This window comes from Zonotrichia albicollis, chromosome 6, assembly GCF_047830755.1.
Source record: "Zonotrichia albicollis isolate bZonAlb1 chromosome 6, bZonAlb1.hap1, whole genome shotgun sequence".
NCBI lineage: Eukaryota > Metazoa > Chordata > Aves > Passeriformes > Passerellidae > Zonotrichia > Zonotrichia albicollis.
In genome coordinates this window covers 38,966,527-38,984,217 of record NC_133824.1, presented here as the reverse complement: position 1 = coordinate 38,984,217, position 17,691 = coordinate 38,966,527, and the positions used below count along the sequence as shown (strand labels likewise).

General features: G+C 47.1%; 2 protein-coding genes across 2 annotated transcripts; both read left to right on the top strand.

Annotated features, from left to right (window-relative positions):
- Nucleotides 1-2,479: 2,479 nt before the first annotated feature.
- Nucleotides 2,480-8,354, top strand: LOC141729276 (uncharacterized). The gene is made up of 5 exons (XM_074542182.1): nt 2,480-2,726; nt 3,614-3,847; nt 4,540-4,587; nt 5,022-5,441; nt 5,958-8,354. Exons 1-5 carry the CDS (start codon nt 2,480-2,482, stop codon nt 6,431-6,433), a joined length of 1,425 nt encoding a protein of 474 aa, XP_074398283.1. The 3' UTR covers nt 6,434-8,354.
- A 473-nt stretch (nt 8,355-8,827) lies between these two features.
- LOC141729372 (uncharacterized) lies at nt 8,828-17,026 on the top strand. The gene is made up of 5 exons (XM_074543284.1): nt 8,828-9,245; nt 9,762-12,110; nt 12,855-13,433; nt 14,674-14,776; nt 16,575-17,026. Exons 2-5 carry the CDS (start codon nt 12,077-12,079, stop codon nt 16,750-16,752), a joined length of 894 nt encoding a protein of 297 aa, XP_074399385.1. The 5' UTR covers nt 8,828-9,245; nt 9,762-12,076; the 3' UTR covers nt 16,753-17,026.
- Nucleotides 17,027-17,691: the final 665 nt, after the last annotated feature.

Below are 17,691 nucleotides of genomic sequence, written 5' to 3'. Positions count from 1 at the left end.
GTGTGATATAGCAGCATTATCAGTTTCACATGCATAAGGTGAAATGATGAAAAATGTCCTTGTACCATAATATCCTGGGCAGCATCAAAAGCTGCATAGCTAGTAGGGCAAGATTGGGCACTGTGCCCCTCTGCTCTGATGAGAGCCCACCTGGAATGCTCTGTCCAGCTCTGCAGTCTTTAATTCAAGAAAGACAGAGGAGGGCCACAAAAATGACCAGAGGGCTGGAACACCTCTCCTGTGAGAAAAGGCTGAGATCTGGGGTTGTTCAGCGTGGGGAGGAGAAAGGTCCATGGAAATCTCTTTGTGGCTTTTCAGAACTAGAATGGGGCTTATAAGAAAGATGGAGACAGACTTTTTTAAGTAGGGCCTGTTCTGATGGGACAAGGGGTAATGGTTTTAAATCAGAAGAGAATAAATTCAAACTCGATATAAGGAAGAAATTGTTTATGATGAGGCTGGTAAAACACTGGAAGATGTTGCCTGGAGACTCTGTTGAATCCCCTTACCTGGGAGCATTCAATTAAGGCTGGAAAGGCATTTGAACAACCTGATCTGGTTGTAGACATCTCTGCTCATTGCAGAGGGAGTGGATTAGATTAATAGTCTAAGACAACCCAAGTCATTCTATGATGAAAAGGATCTCTCATAAATTTATGCCAAATCTTACCAGGGACTGGCCATACAACACTTCAACAATTGAAGAAAGTCTTGATGGAAAGGTGTGACTGACTATACCAAATCCCTATAGCCTGATACAGGAAAGGAATCTACAGATCTTGATCTTAAATTTGTTAGAATTCCACTAATTTCCCTGAAGACAGGTGGTATTGGAAAACTTTATTCTGTGGGTTGTGTGAATAATAAAATTATGGATACTATTTGATAGAGGATTGGAATATTGTTCCATCTCTGCTGATAGGAACTAGGGTGTATGCCAGATTCACTTTAAAGTCAAGAGAAAGGTATTTCCAAGAATACCTCTTTAATGTATTCATTGCACATAATAGCAAAGGAAGCAATGGATAACAGCTTTTCAAGATTTAATTTAAAAGGTAATGGGTTTTAATAGTAGCTACTGCTAATAGCTATAAAAACACTTGTTTTACTTTAGAAAAATTCCATTAATATATATGTTATCAATAGATTATTGAGGACTACTTCTCATCTTTCAATTTTGATTTTTTTTCTCTTAGTAACTACAGTGCGACCTAAAGTAACAGGAAGCTCCACCATGAGCACACTTCCAGCAGTACCTAGTACTTCTTCTGCAACAACTGTATCACCTGAGACTACAAATCCAACAATAACTGCAAAAATTACAGTTCCAAGAACTTCACACTCAAAACCTCTTGTCACAATAAAGTCAACTACTGGTAGGTTTTAGTGTTATTGTCTAAAATAAATTATTATAACCTTGTTCTAAACCTCTGTACATCATTGAGATACCATTCCTAGGAATGCATTTCAAATTCACACAGCCTCCAAGCATTAAACTCCAAATCATGAAGCAGGCAATGCAGGCTTCCAGAAAGGAAGTTTGTAAACCAGAAATGTTCAGAAGTGTAGATTGAAAGTGCATAAAAAGATACAGGATATAGGCATTAGGTTAAAAATGCAACCAAAAACTGAGTCATCTGAGAAATGAGATAAACAATTAGAAGTTCTATAAGCAGTGAGCAAGCCCGGCTCCAGTTGGCTTTATTAGCTCAGCTTCAGCCTCTTTTCCACTGGTTCATTTATGGGGTTCAAGGAGCACCCAGTCTGTTGGCTCTGAACAATGTAAGCAAGCCCCGAAGCAGAGTCACACAGGTATTGATGTAGCATCTTTGTCTAGGCTTCCAAAGTCCTGTTCTCTGCAGGATGACTCTGCCAGCACAAATTCTGATTCTGTGGTTTGTGGAGCCTCATTTAGCCTCATACCAACATGCACTTCAGCTAATAAACCACCTTGGACCATGGCTGTCAGGGAAAGCAGAGGTAAAAACAGGTCCCAAAGGAGTCAAAACACATGAAAGCTGACATTGTGACAGATGATTTGTGCACTGAGGCAAGGGGAGGCTATAGTATGATGTTATTTAGCTTTTCAATACAAATTGCATAAAGCTGCAAGTGTGGCTGATTTGAAACATAATAAAAGCCAATGGACAAAGCCCACATGGACTTTAGCCAAAGTGACACAAAGATAGCTACTTATATATTAAACAAATCTAATACAGAAAAATATAGAAAATTAGAACAGAGACAGACATGAAACAATTGAAAACAAATGTAACCTCAGAAATATTTAGTAAGCTTATGAGAACATGAATACAACAGTCATACTGAAAATATTTGAAAAATAAAGAATTATCTCTAAAATATTAATATCTTCTTTATAATTTATCTGGTTTTAATTTTTCTATGAATTGGTTACTCACATTATATTTTTACCTTTACCCCAAAAGAACATACAACATCAATTTTTACCACACCGAACATGACTACAACCATCACTACCCCTTCCATGACTACCTCAATGAAAAGAACCATGGCCACTACACCAAAGTCTGCTCCCTCATCACCTTCTGCCTCATCAGCTGCTGCTTCAACTGAGACAGAACAAGCAGGGGTCACCTCATCACCCTTCAAGACCACCACCAAAAGGGAAACAGCAACCTCCTCAATACCTATTCAAACCACAACTCAGAGCACAACTTTCAGCCAGCCTAAAATAACAACCGCAGGTAAATAGCACTTTCTTACATCTGTCAGGTGAAGCCATCACTCACAAGGCATATGTAAATATACTCCTTGTAAAAAAGCCAAGCATTCTTACTAGTGGTCTAAATATTGCTAACAGAAAGGAAAGGACATGGACAAGAAGTGTGATTAAAATGGAAATTCATCTTGCCAATGGAGCAAGCATCTGACCTCAAAATATGATGTTAAAGCTAAAATTTCTCTTCCAACAGTTCCTCCAAATTTATACAAAATACCTCTGTGCCTCAAAGCAAGTTCTTGAAAACTCACAGACCACAGAATATTGCCCCTGCCCCTATATATTTCTTAGCAAGAAATACTCCCCCCAAAAATATGAACCGTTTTGAATGTCTGCCACTCGATATACAAACAAGGACAGTGTCCTCTGAGGCTGTTTGACAACATGAATTGCTACACTTGCAACTGACAGGCTAGGACTGTGTGTGGTGGGAAGTCTGTTGTATTGAGAGGGCAGCTGTACACTCTTTCCCAAATCCAGGTTTCTCCCACATAGTACTGTTGGGGTGCATATATATTGGTCTTTTTGTGCAAGCAATTCCAGCTCCCAACCATTGCTAATATTCATTCTTTCACCACAGAGAGTGAGGGAACCGAAGCAACCACTCTGCACTACCCAGAAGGTGAGTAAAAGGGACTAGAGAGATGTCTTTGGCCTAAGACTCTCTGCTTCACCTACGTCAGCTTTTCCAGATGATGGTCTTGCCCAGTTTGGAATACTTGGGAGGGGAAATGTGTGCATCCAACAAGGCTCTTCTTTCCTCAGGAGCTTTAGAAAAAGGCAGGGAATGTCAAATTGTCAGAGGCACCCTTCAGACCCACCCTCAATCAACTTACGCTTTTCTCTCTGCAGTTGTCACCCACTTAAGAACAACCTTGACACAACCTGTGCAGCACCTCATGACACAGACACAGACCACCCCTGCCACATCCACCAGCAGCACCTCTGTCCCGAGAGAGACCAGCCCTGCCACCAGCCCAGAAGTTCCACTGACAAGGACATTTCCAAGCTCCACCTCTTTGCCTGTCACTTCAGCCTCATCTGCTTCTTCCCTCTCCTCAACTCAGCTGGGAACATCATATCCTGGTAAGGCTCTCTCCTGCTCTTCTTGCTGCTCTGCCTGCTTCTTCCAGCTCCCACCCTTCTCTTCTAAGCAGCATGCCCCACAAAGGCTTCAGTTTTGGTACTCATTCTCAATTGCCCCTGCTATTGCCATGGGACACCGGCAGGTGCTGGGCCTGACCCACACATGACCCTGACTGTATCCTTCTCCCTGTAACTTCAGGGCTTTGGCTCTGGGGCACAGGCCTCTATTGAGGGTTCAGGCATCCAGGAGTTCCTGCCCTACAGCTACCAATAAGATTGAAGCTAAAACACCTCTCTCTTCTTACAGTTCTGCCCTGGGAATGCACAGTGGGGCAGGGGTGAACAAAAGGCAGGGAAACTGGAAACACATCTCCAATTTACAGTTTTGAGTGAGAGGCATAACCCAAGGCATCATCTCCAGCCAAAGGATGCCTAGGCCCTGGCACATCCATGAAAAGTGCCATTCAACAAATATGACCTTGTGGACCAGTGCTGACCCTGAGGGAAAGAGTCACCAGTGGACGGTGGGCAAGAAACTGTACACTCAGCTCCAGGCTAAAGTTCTTTCACTTAGACCCACGTGCCAGAATTGTCTTAGTACTGATCCTCCTATTGGGAGATGCCACAACATGCTTTGCCTAGAATCCTTCCCAAGACTCAATCATTCTTTTCTCTCATCCCTTTCTTTGTAGCAAGGGAGCCAACCAGAGCTAAGACACCAACTACTAAAGTAGTACCAGGTGAGTGCTCTGGTCATGAAAAAGATAAGAGTCATCCCTGGCCAATGCATCCATATCCCTTCAGTAGCCATGGCCCTCCCAGAGATCCCTCCCAGAGAAGTCAGCAGCAAGTACCAGTAAAAAAGTGATACCTCTTCTCCACTCAGCTGCTCGAGGAAGGAGATGAGATAACTTGCTAGAGATCAACCTTCAAAATAGTCAACAGCAAGTACTTATGAAAGAAAAGCAGGACAGGATGGAACATATTTAGGATAATAGACACCTTTATTAACTGAAAAACAAACCAAACCCAAAGCCAACCAGATTTAGTGGGAACCAGGCCTCCCATCCTGGCCCATAACTGAGCACAAAACCTTAAAAACAGAAGAGTCAACAACACCCAACTTCTCATAAGCCAGCAACATACCAAATGACCTGTGCTTCCCTCCTGGCAGCCTTCACCCATGAACAGTCAACAGTGCCACACATCAGGCCACCTGTGACCACAGAGATGATCACAGCCACCACCTCCATCAGCAGCACCTCCAGAACCTCTCTCTCCACAGAAGTGCCTCTGGAAACCTCTCCACATCCCAGCTCTCCACCTGCCCCCAGCAGCCCGCTCAGCACCCGGCTGCCATCCACTGTCACCACTTCCACAGCCTCCTCCACAGCAGCTCCCAGCACCAGCCCCAGGCCCACACCTACAACCCTGAGGCCCAGGGCTTCTTCCCCAACAACAGCCAGTGCTGCAAAGGAGTCTCCAGTCACAGAGTCCTCTGCTCCCACCACAGCCAAAACCAGCCTGCTGCCATCACCTGCTTCTTCTCCCTCCTCAACTGTGTCCTCAACATGGCTCAGCTCCACACAGCCTGGTAAGGTTCTCTCTTAAGTGTCCTTCTGCTTCTGCATGCTCTCCCTTTTCTCTTTTTCATTTCCATGAGTGCAGACCACTTGCATATTTTCTTTAAATTTGCTCTCCATTCCAAATTCTTTTTGAATCAGCAGCGTGATATGGTTGTCATTTGGTACTGCCCTGGGGCTCTGGTCACTCCCACACTGGCCACCATGTCAGTTCTGAAGTGGGCAAACTTTAATGTGCTCCTATTCCTTGGGAGACGTGCACATCCACACAGGCTCCGCTTCCAGAAGGAGGAAGAGGCATCATGCCTGTTGGAAAGCAGCATGTCATTTTCCTGCGTTTTTATGAGAAAAAAAAGAGGGCAGCTATAAGGCAGAGCCCTTGGTCCCACCTCCCTCTATCTGATAAATGCTCAGTGCAGCATGTTGTAATTGTTGATGTTGGTGCTCGCAGTCTGGAGCTACAGTAACCACATTTGTCTTCTCATTATGTCCTCATCCACAACTGACCTGTGCTTCCCTCCTGGCAGCCTTCACCCACAAACAGTCAACTGTGCCACACATCGGGCCGCCTGTGACCACAGAGAAGATCACAGCCACCACCTCCATCAGCAGCACCTCCAGGACCTCTGTCTCCACAGGAGCCAGCCCACCAAGCAGCACAGAAGCCCCTCTGGAAACAGCCTCTCCACATCCCAGCTCTCCACCTGCCCCCAGCAGCCCGCTCAGCACCCGGCTGCCATCCACTGCCACCACTTCCACAGCCTCCTCCACAGCAGCTCCCGGCACCAGCCCCAGGCCCACACCTACAACCCTGAGGCCCAGGGCTTCTTCCCCAACAACAGCCAGTGCTGCAAAGGAGTCTCCAGTCACAGAGTCCTCTGCTCCCACCACGGCCAAAACCAGCCTGCTGCCATCGCCTGTTTCTTCTCCCTCCTCAACTGTATCCTCAACATGGTTCAGCTCCGCACAGCCTGGTAGGCTCCTGCCTGCATTCCATTTTTGATTCTTTCTGTCCAGACACAAGCTGCTTGCAGACTTGTTTTTGTTTTTGCTCTTGATCCCCTGTGTTTCTGCATTGGAACACTGGTATGGCCTTACTTACTTAGGGCTCTGGGACACTGGTCTCTCCCATGGAGCCTGAACTGCCAGTCTCAGAGGGAACTGGCCTTAAACTCTCCCTATTCCCTGAAGGGGCAAATGCATATTCACACAGAGTGTTCTCCCAGGAATTGGTAGTGGGATGTTGCCTGTTAGAAGGTACTCTATCTATTTCCTCACTTTTTAAGAAAGAAACCAGACAGCTTGTAGACAGGGCCCGCAATCTCAGTGCTCCATTTTTCCCAGGGAATACTCAGTGCAGCACAGCCCTGCTGTTTTTTTTCGTATCCTGAATATGAGGCCTCTGTGCACCTCCGCTTCAAATTTTGCTGCCCTCATCCTCAAAAGCTCTCTCCTTTACTTCCAGCAGCCTTCACCCACAAACAGTCAACTGTGCCACACATCGGGCCGCCTGTGACCACAGAGAAAATCACAGCCACCACCTCCATCAGCAGCACCTCCAGGACCTCTGTCTCCACAGGAGCCAGCCCACCAAGCAGCACAGAAGCCCCTCTGGAAACCTCTCCAAATCCCAGCTCTCTACCTGCCCCCAGCAGCCCGCTCAGCACCCGGCTGCCATCCACTGCCACCACTTCCACAGCCTCCTCCACAGCAGCTCCCAGCACCAGCCCCAGGCCCACACCTACAACCCTGAGGCCCAGGGCTTCTTCCCCAACAACAGCCAGTGCTGCAAAGGAGTCTCCAGTCACAGAGTCCTCTGCTCCCACCACAGCCAAAACCAGCCTGCTGCCATCGCCTGCTTCTTCTCCCTCCTCAACTGGGTCCTCAACATGGCTCAGCTCCGCACAGCCTGGTGAGGCTCCCTCCTATCCATCCCGGTGCTTCCTGCTGCTCTTCCCTTTGTACTCATCCCTTCCAGCCACACAGGTTCCCTGCATACCTGTTTTAATTTTTACTCTACACTCCCTTTATTTCTGCATTGGAGCAGTACTATGGCATTACTTTGTTATGGCTCTGGGGAACTGGTTTCTGCCATGTAGCCCGCCCTGCCAATCTCAGAGGGGACTATAATTAAGCTCTCCCTTTTCTTTGAAGGGACACATGCATATCCAGACAGGGTGCTCTTCTAAGAACAAATACTAGGAACTTGCCTGTTGGAAGCTACTGTATCCATTTCCTCCCTTTTGAGGACAGAAGCCAGACAGTGGCTTGTGGAGAAGACTCCCAATCTCAGTGTTCCTTTTTTCCCAGAAACACTCACGACAGCATTGGCATTCCATTTTAAATTCTATCCACAATCTGAGTCCTCTGAGCACCTCCATTTGCTACTCTTGTCATAATGCGCAATTGACCTGTTTTCCTCCTGGTAGCCTTCACTCTTGGACGGCCAACTGTGCCACACATCGGGCCGCCTGTGACCACAGAGAAGATCACAGCCACCACCTCCATCAGCAGCACCTCCAGGACCTCTGTCTCCACAGGAGCCAGCCCACCAAGCAGCACAGAAGCCCCTCTGGAAACAGCCTCTCCACATCCCAGCTCTCCACCTGCCCCCAGCAGCCCGCTCAGCACCCGGCTGCCATCCACTGCCACCACTTCCACAGCCTCCTCCACAGCAGCTCCCAGCACCAGCCCCAGGCCCACACCTACAACCCTGAGGCCCAGGGCTTCTTCCCCAACAACAGCCAGTGCTGCAAAGGAGTCTCCTGTCACAGAGTCCTCTGCTCCCACCACAGCCAAAACCAGCCTGCTGCCATCACCTGCTTCTTCTCCCTCCTCAACTGTATCCTCAACATGGCTCAGCTCCTCACAGCCTGGTAAGGTTCTCTCCTACCCATCCTGGTGCTTCCTGCAGCTCCCTTTTCCATTCCTCCTTTCCCACTACAGAGGTTCCTTGCAGAGTTGTTTTAGTTTTTGCTCTACATCCCCTTCTTTCTGCATTGGAACAGTAGTATGGCATTACTTTGTAAGGGCTCTGGAGCACTGGTTTCTGCCATGTAGCCTGCCTTGCCCATCTCAGACGGGACTCTCCTTAAGCTCTGCCAATTCCTTGAAGGGACAGTGACATGCATATTCACACAGGGTCCTCTTCAGGAAGATGTAGTTGAACCTTGCCTGTTGGAAGCTACTGTATCCACTTCCTCCCTTTTTTTGAAAGAACCTAGCCAGCAGCTTGTAGACAGCACCCACAGTAAAAGTGTTGCCTTTTTCTCAGGAATAAGTGCAGCACAGCATTGCTGTTTTTCTTAACAGCAATCTAAGGCTACTGAATATACGCATTACTTTTGTTTCATGTCCTCATCCTCAACTGACCTCTGCTTTCTTCCGGGCAGCCTTCACCCATAAAGTGTTGACCATGCCACATGCTGTGACACCTGTGACCACAGAGAAGATCACAGCTGCCACCTCCATCAGCAGCACCTCCAGAACCTCTCTCTCCACAGAAGTGCCTCTGGAAACAGCCTCTCCACATCCCAGCTCTCCACCTGCCCCCAGCAGCCCGCTCAGCACCCGGCTGCCATCCACTGTCACCACTTCCACAGCCTCCTCCACAGCAGCTCCCAGCACCAGCCCCAGGCCCACACCTACAACCCTGAGGCCCAGGGCTTCTTCCCCAACAACAGCCAGTGCTGCAAAGGAGTCTCCAGTCACAGAGTCCTCTGCTCCCACCACAGCCAAAACCAGCCTGCTGCCATCACCTGCTTCTTCTCCCTCCTCAACTGTGTCCTCAACATGGCTCAGCTCCACACAGCCTGGTAAGGTTCTCTCTTAAGTGTCCTTCTGCTTCTGCATGCTCTCCCTTTTCTCTTTTTCATTTCCATGAGTGCAGACCACTTGCATATTTTCTTTAAATTTGCTCTCCATTCCAAATTCTTTTTGAATCAGCAGCGTGATATGGTTGTCATTTGGTACTGCCCTGGGGCTCTGGTCACTCCCACACTGGCCACCATGTCAGTTCTGAAGTGGGCAAACTTTAATGTGCTCCTATTCCTTGGGAGACGTGCACATCCACACAGGCTCCGCTTCCAGAAGGAGGAAGAGGCATCATGCCTGTTGGAAAGCAGCATGTCATTTTCCTGCGTTTTTATGAGAAAAAAAAGAGGGCAGCTATAAGGCAGAGCCCTTGGTCCCACCTCCCTCTATCTGATAAATGCTCAGTGCAGCATGTTGTAATTGTTGATGTTGGTGCTCGCAGTCTGGAGCTACAGTAACCACATTTGTCTTCTCATTATGTCCTCATCCACAACTGACCTGTGCTTCCCTCCTGGCAGCCTTCACCCACAAACAGTCAACTGTGCCACACATCGGGCCGCCTGTGACCACAGAGAAGATCACAGCCACCACCTCCATCAGCAGCACCTCCAGGACCTCTGTCTCCACAGGAGCCAGCCCACCAAGCAGCACAGAAGCCCCTCTGGAAACAGCCTCTCCACATCCCAGCTCTCCACCTGCCCCCAGCAGCCCGCTCAGCACCCGGCTGCCATCCACTGCCACCACTTCCACAGCCTCCTCCACAGCAGCTCCCGGCACCAGCCCCAGGCCCACACCTACAACCCTGAGGCCCAGGGCTTCTTCCCCAACAACAGCCAGTGCTGCAAAGGAGTCTCCAGTCACAGAGTCCTCTGCTCCCACCACGGCCAAAACCAGCCTGCTGCCATCGCCTGTTTCTTCTCCCTCCTCAACTGTATCCTCAACATGGTTCAGCTCCGCACAGCCTGGTAGGCTCCTGCCTGCATTCCATTTTTGATTCTTTCTGTCCAGACACAAGCTGCTTGCAGACTTGTTTTTGTTTTTGCTCTTGATCCCCTGTGTTTCTGCATTGGAACACTGGTATGGCCTTACTTACTTAGGGCTCTGGGACACTGGTCTCTCCCATGGAGCCTGAACTGCCAGTCTCAGAGGGAACTGGCCTTAAACTCTCCCTATTCCCTGAAGGGGCAAATGCATATTCACACAGAGTGTTCTCCCAGGAATTGGTAGTGGGATGTTGCCTGTTAGAAGGTACTCTATCTATTTCCTCACTTTTTAAGAAAGAAACCAGACAGCTTGTAGACAGGGCCCGCAATCTCAGTGCTCCATTTTTCCCAGGGAATACTCAGTGCAGCACAGCCCTGCTGTTTTTTTTCGTATCCTGAATATGAGGCCTCTGTGCACCTCCGCTTCAAATTTTGCTGCCCTCATCCTCAAAAGCTCTCTCCTTTACTTCCAGCAGCCTTCACCCACAAACAGTCAACTGTGCCACACATCGGGCCGCCTGTGACCACAGAGAAAATCACAGCCACCACCTCCATCAGCAGCACCTCCAGGACCTCTGTCTCCACAGGAGCCAGCCCACCAAGCAGCACAGAAGCCCCTCTGGAAACCTCTCCAAATCCCAGCTCTCTACCTGCCCCCAGCAGCCCGCTCAGCACCCGGCTGCCATCCACTGCCACCACTTCCACAGCCTCCTCCACAGCAGCTCCCAGCACCAGCCCCAGGCCCACACCTACAACCCTGAGGCCCAGGGCTTCTTCCCCAACAACAGCCAGTGCTGCAAAGGAGTCTCCAGTCACAGAGTCCTCTGCTCCCACCACAGCCAAAACCAGCCTGCTGCCATCGCCTGCTTCTTCTCCCTCCTCAACTGGGTCCTCAACATGGCTCAGCTCCGCACAGCCTGGTGAGGCTCCCTCCTATCCATCCCGGTGCTTCCTGCTGCTCTTCCCTTTGTACTCATCCCTTCCAGCCACACAGGTTCCCTGCATACCTGTTTTAATTTTTACTCTACACTCCCTTTATTTCTGCATTGGAGCAGTACTATGGCATTACTTTGTTATGGCTCTGGGGAACTGGTTTCTGCCATGTAGCCCGCCCTGCCAATCTCAGAGGGGACTATAATTAAGCTCTCCCTTTTCTTTGAAGGGACACATGCATATCCAGACAGGGTGCTCTTCTAAGAACAAATACTAGGAACTTGCCTGTTGGAAGCTACTGTATCCATTTCCTCCCTTTTGAGGACAGAAGCCAGACAGTGGCTTGTGGAGAAGACTCCCAATCTCAGTGTTCCTTTTTTCCCAGAAACACTCACGACAGCATTGGCATTCCATTTTAAATTCTATCCACAATCTGAGTCCTCTGAGCACCTCCATTTGCTACTCTTGTCATAATGCGCAATTGACCTGTTTTCCTCCTGGTAGCCTTCACTCTTGGACGGCCAACTGTGCCACACATCGGGCCGCCTGTGACCACAGAGAAGATCACAGCCACCACCTCCATCAGCAGCACCTCCAGGACCTCTGTCTCCACAGGAGCCAGCCCACCAAGCAGCACAGAAGCCCCTCTGGAAACAGCCTCTCCACATCCCAGCTCTCCACCTGCCCCCAGCAGCCCGCTCAGCACCCGGCTGCCATCCACTGCCACCACTTCCACAGCCTCCTCCACAGCAGCTCCCAGCACCAGCCCCAGGCCCACACCTACAACCCTGAGGCCCAGGGCTTCTTCCCCAACAACAGCCAGTGCTGCAAAGGAGTCTCCAGTCACAGAGTCCTCTGCTCCCACCACGGCCAAAACCAGCCTGCTGCCATCACCTGCTTCTTCTCCCTCCTCAACTATGTCCTCAACATGGGTCAGCTCCTCACAGCCCAGTAAGGCTCTTTCCTAGCCATCTTTTTCCTCCTTGCTCTTTCCAGCTCTCATTTTTTCTGTCACTCGACGGATCCTCCCTACCTTCACTGTTTCTTTCAAAAACCACGTCCCAGTTCTGCATTTGTGTGGCTGCTCATCCCTCTATCACTTTGCAATTGACCAGATTGGTTTTCCTTTGTATTCCTGGGCTTGTGCACTGGCTCTGCTTGGGACAGAGCTCATTATTGTTCCCAGCAGGTTTCCTGGTACTGCATTTTAGATGTGAGTCCCAGCTGGTGTTGATGGCACACAAGTGCTTTGGTGATTGATCAGGAGTGCCAGCTCCACCCCTGGGCCTCCTCTGTTTGTCCTTCTGCCAGCCAGGGAGTGGGCATGGGGTGGTCAGGAGTCCATCAGGGACACAGCCTGCATAGCTGGCGCAAACCAGAGTCCAAGCAGACACTGCATGCCACAGAATATCATGCTGAGCTCTACACTGGGCAAGTAGGGCAGTTACTGCCAGGCAGCCATTGCTTGGAGACTGGATATTGGCAAGTGGTGCAATGTGGTGAGTGACTGCCTTTGCATCTCCACAGGTGGATCCTCATTTGGTTTTTAATTTCTTCATTTCTGAAATATGTCTCTCTCTGGATATGTGCATGTGTTCCTGCTTTGCTTTTTTGATTGTCCCATCATGTCTGAGCAAGGGGAGAGAAGTGTCCAGGTGGGCATTCTCAATTTTACCTGTGCCTTCCTCCTGGCAGCCTTCACCCATGAACAGTCAACTGTGCCACACATTGGGCCACCTGTGACCATGCACCAGACCACAGCCACCTCCTCCATCAGCAGCACCTTCAGGACCTCTGTCTCCACAGAAGTGCCTCTGGAAACCTCTCCAAATCCCAGCTCTCTGCCTGCCCCCAGCAGCCCGCTCAGCACCCGGCTGCCATCCACTGCCACGTCTCCATTCTCTTCTGCTTTGGCCTCAACCGTCAGTACAACATCCGTGCCTACATCTCTGACTACTTCCACATTTAGGTCTACTGAGAGCACGACACATCCTTACTTCCAAAACACCACATCGACTCCACACGGCAAAACATCTTCATTCGCTGTCCCTACCAGTATCTCTGCCCAGTCTAGGCCAGCGTTGATCCCAACTGTTTTGTCTACAACTATTACCTTTGCTCCCCATGTTATCACAACGGCTTCTACAGAGTCAGTTGAACAGAGTTCCCTGCGAACAACAACACTGACCACTGCCCGCACGACATCATCTCCTCCTCTCACCTCTGGACTTTCAACATCCCTGTCCTCTGTTGTGCCATCAACAGTGCCGCACGGTAATGTATCTCCATCTCATTTCCTCCATCACGGATTTGCTTTGAATGCCTTTTTTTGGATGAGCGTATGAATTTTCTTTATGTACCCTTTGGCTATGATCATGTTTGTATCCATTGGCTCATCATTTTTGTCCTTTCTGCAGTTACTTTTCTAAAGCTATTGTCTGATGTCTTGGATTTCATACAGGTTCCCTGCTATTCAATATTTTAAACATTAAGAAGTGTGAGTTAAAGAGTCTTACAGGATGCACTTCAGGAGAGCCACATAACTTTGACATCTTAAAAAACAGTGTAAGAAACTTGTTATTGGAACAGGCTATCCCCTCATTACCCTGCAGCCTTCCCGTTAGCTCTCACACACTTGGGCATATAGATACAGCATCTTAGTCTACTGCCCAGGTAGTAGTAATCTTATTTTCCCATTTAAAAAAATCCCAAAGTCATACTACAGCATTAACTGAGCCTCCCCTGCAATAATGTTCAATAATCTATAACCTTTCTCTCAGCAGAGGACCTAACTGTGCTTAAAAGATTATTGTGCAGAATCAGGTGTGAGCAGTGTATGAATGGCCTTCACAGTTTTCAACATTTTTGTCTCCTTAATATAAACTTCAAACACTATCTTTGAACTCCTTGCAAAACTTGTGTTTTCAGTCAGCTCTCTGCTTCATAAAGTGCTTGGTGTGGTGCTTCAAGACAGGGAAAATACAACACTGACACATACACTTGTTACCTAACATGTAGCATTACACATTCTCCCTAGCAAGGCAAGTTGTGAACTTCTGGCTACCTATAAATATATCCTTAAAATGAGTAAATTAAGCAATTTTCAAATAAGTAAAGTCTGTGAACCAGAAATAATTCTACCAGAATGAGCAAACTGGTTGTTCTCTTTGCATCTTTGTGTTCTCAGCATAGGATTAGTTTTTCCATACTGGACTGAATGTGTACTATATTCTTAACTGGATTTTTTTGCTTATTTGTAATTCCAACAACTTCTGTTTTCTTAAAATTTATTCTTTTCTTTTGCTGTCCTCCAGGGTAAGCCTCTCCTGCAACTTTAATGCCCAGTTTAAAACCTTCTCTTGCTGTGTAACTCACTTGTGACTTGTTAATTATCTCATGCAATAAGAATGGTTTTCCAGGAAACCAAATATGGAGGCTTTGGGCATCTAACAAAGGTCACTCAAGAAGACCAAGATGAATTATAGCAGAAATTATTTCTTTTTACATTTGACAGAGCATTGTAGAGAAGTTGAATATGAAGAAGAAATAACTTACAAAGGCTGTTCCACAAATGTCACTTTGAGCCGTTGTGAAGGATCATGTTCCTCTTCAACAAAGTAAGGATAACTGAGGCTGTACAGTACTAAAGTTGTTTTCCTTATTTGGCCATCTCTAAGTAGGGAAATTCATGAACAACTGTGCCTTTATAATTCAGGGAGGAAAATGTGGTTAGCATCCACCCAGCAATGTACAGTGCTGCTGTATAAACTGGTTAATAGCAACAATAAGGTCATTAATTACACAGGGATTTACATCTAATCAAGGAAGGTCATCTCACTTCCTTAAGTTTTTGTTGTTTTGCTTTTAAAAAAAAGACAGACATATGTCTGTCATATATGTCACAACCTCAATACTCCAGGTTTGGAGGGCTATTTTGTTGTTTTTGATGGTTGGGGGTTTTGTTTTGTTTGTTTTTTTTAAAGACTGAAAAAGTGGTTTAGACTATAAATACCTATTTCAAATAGCTAAGATAGTAAAATAAGAAATTTCATCTAAGGTAACTAATGCCACTTCAGTTGTGTCATAACATGCTCCTAGTAGTGTAATTCAGGTATATTTTATAATTACAAGGGCACTATCTGAGCCTGTGCAGTTCTGCTCCCCATTAGGAGAATTTGACAGGAAACCAAGGCTTCAGTACAAGTAAACAGTGCAGCAGTATTAGAGTTCAGTTACTGGGGGGGAAGAAGTTACATTCCCAACAATCCAAGCCAATACAATGTTCAAGAATGGAAAACAATGAAGGGTTCTGCTTTTGCAGAACTAATTCAGGAACTAGTTTAAATTAATCCTTATGCTAAAATTTGTCCCCTTCAAAGCACATTCAAGCATCCCCCAGCATTTTGAAAACTGAGCGACTGACCTTGTATGCTGAGTTGACAAAAGGGCTGTGAAACCTGAAGGAAGACTTTTAGAGTTAAGGTTTGTCTCAATTGCTAAGAAAGTTGTGTTAAAACCCAGTTTTAACTGAAACCAAGAAAACTTTTCTCAGCTTCAAAAGAGGATTTTCAAAAAAGAATTTTTCCCCTTAACTCTCTTTTCCCCATACCTGAGTTCTGGCCTGTTATCGATACAGTTTCCCACTGACAAAGAGAAAGGCAGAACCAAGGCCAGCAGGAGGCTGAACATGGTCAGGAATCTACAGCCTGAGAACTGCAGTACTATAAGGACAGACTCAAATCCTTACCTGCCTATTCAAGCTCTCATTTCACCTACCTGTGAATTCAGCAATTAAGTGCAAGTCTTCTACCTTATTAGCTCACCTCAAACCCAGAACTGGCATCATACAGCCACCAGCTCAGATTCCAGCACTAACTGTGCAGTGGGAGAAAGGGGTTTTCCTTGCTCTGTGAACTGCAAAAGGAACACACACAATTCAGCATCTGCAAAAGAGACCTTCTGTAAACTCTTAAGTAGTCCAGTGCACAGCTTTAACAAATTTAATCCCTAGGTACTTTACAAATATTCAAAAGGCCAAAAAGAGACCAGGGGAATCAAATTCTATTAGTTTTCCAGAGAGGCCTGAGGCCTAACAGATTATGAGATCATAGAATCACAGACTAGCCTGAGCTGGAAAGGACCCACAAGGATCATCAAGTTCATCCTGTTCTAAAATGGAAGGCAGCAGCTGAGTACACCAGAGTTTCTGCCTCATGAGAACTTAAAATGGAATCATTTCCCACATTATTTGTAGTCCTGCAGGTGACAGAAGCATTCAACTGAGGGCTGTGCTTTTTCCTCTAAACATCTCACCATAGGAAAGAAAGAAGTTCATTGAAAGAAGTTCACTTGAAAGGCTGTGAGCCTAAAATGCTGTAAACAAATGCCAACTGATTATCCCTCCCTTCCACACAGGCTGGATGTTGAGAAGATGATGGTCATCACGACATGTGGCTGCTGTAGGCCACTTGAACTTCTTAAGAAGCAATTCAAACTGCCATGCCAAGACCCAGATAACCCTGGAAGAAGGCTCACCACAGAAATAATTGCATTTAGTGGCTGTGTCTGTGACTTTGACAGTTGCACACACTAGCCAGACCTGATGGCTGCAGATACCATTTTTTGTAATTAAACCCTGATCACAAGTTAATCCTTCCACAGCTCATTGCTGGGTTCTCTTGTACTGATTACACAGGACAGGCTTGCTGTCACACTGCCTGAGCAGCTGCCTGGACTACCAATGGAGTCACCAGATAAATTATTCCTGATCAGGAGCAGGGTGGGGTGCACAGGAGGAAATAAAGAACAGGCACAGAAATAAAGAACAGGCTGAAGGTGGGGAGCAGGAGGGAAGACAAGAAACTGGCCTTGCTCAGGGTGATTTATTCAACCAGAGGCTAAAACCTGGCCCATGCACTGGGCAGTATCAGAAATTTAATGTTCAAATAAAGTAGAAGGAATTGAATTTGCTAACTTCTTTCTCCTTATTTGACCAAATATTTAAAGTGAAAAATAGTCTATCAAGTTCACTACAGTCAACTTGACCCTGTGGAAGAGCACGTGACCTATTCCCTGCCTCTGAAAGTGGACACAGCATGTGTGTCATCATCCACAGATGACAGGGTTGGAAAGCAAGGTACTACACGACCCAAAGGTGAATGGTGAGGTTTCCACAAGCACCCTTAGTGTGGTGGGACATTTCTAGAAAAGGTAACTAACACACACATGGAGCAGCTTTGGGATGAAGCTGAAGGCATTCCTCGGCAAGAAATCACAGCCCACACACATCTAACAGAATACAAGTGGTTCACTCACAAGCAATTTCTACTTGCTGGGACTCCAGACAAACTTTACTTTGTTGCAAGTCATTTAAGAAAAAGCTGTATGATTGCAGAAAAAGCTCAGAGTGCCCTTTTTTCCCTTTCAGCAAATATAAGAAAAGAATCTGAAGCATACATTCAAAGCTTATGAGGTTATTTAGCAGTTCAGATTACTCTTCTTCTACAGTGCCATCAACCCTGCATCCAATACA

Excerpts from the sequence above, each read along its gene's own strand:
- LOC141729276 (XM_074542182.1), top strand. The coding sequence starts at position 2,480 with ATGACTACAACCATCACTACCCCTTCCATGACTACCTCAATGAAAAGA. Across the intron at positions 2,727-3,613 it reads GCCTAAAATAACAACCGCAG|TTGTCACCCACTTAAGAACA; the intron begins GTAAATAGCACT and ends TTCTCTCTGCAG. Across the intron at positions 4,588-5,021 it reads AACTACTAAAGTAGTACCAG|CCTTCACCCATGAACAGTCA; the intron begins GTGAGTGCTCTG and ends CCCTCCTGGCAG.
- LOC141729372 (XM_074543284.1), top strand. The coding sequence starts at position 12,077 with ATGTCCTCAACATGGGTCAGCTCCTCACAGCCCA. Across the intron at positions 13,434-14,673 it reads GCCATCAACAGTGCCGCACG|AGCATTGTAGAGAAGTTGAA; the intron begins GTAATGTATCTC and ends TACATTTGACAG. Across the intron at positions 14,777-16,574 it reads TCATGTTCCTCTTCAACAAA|GCTGGATGTTGAGAAGATGA; the intron begins GTAAGGATAACT and ends CCTTCCACACAG.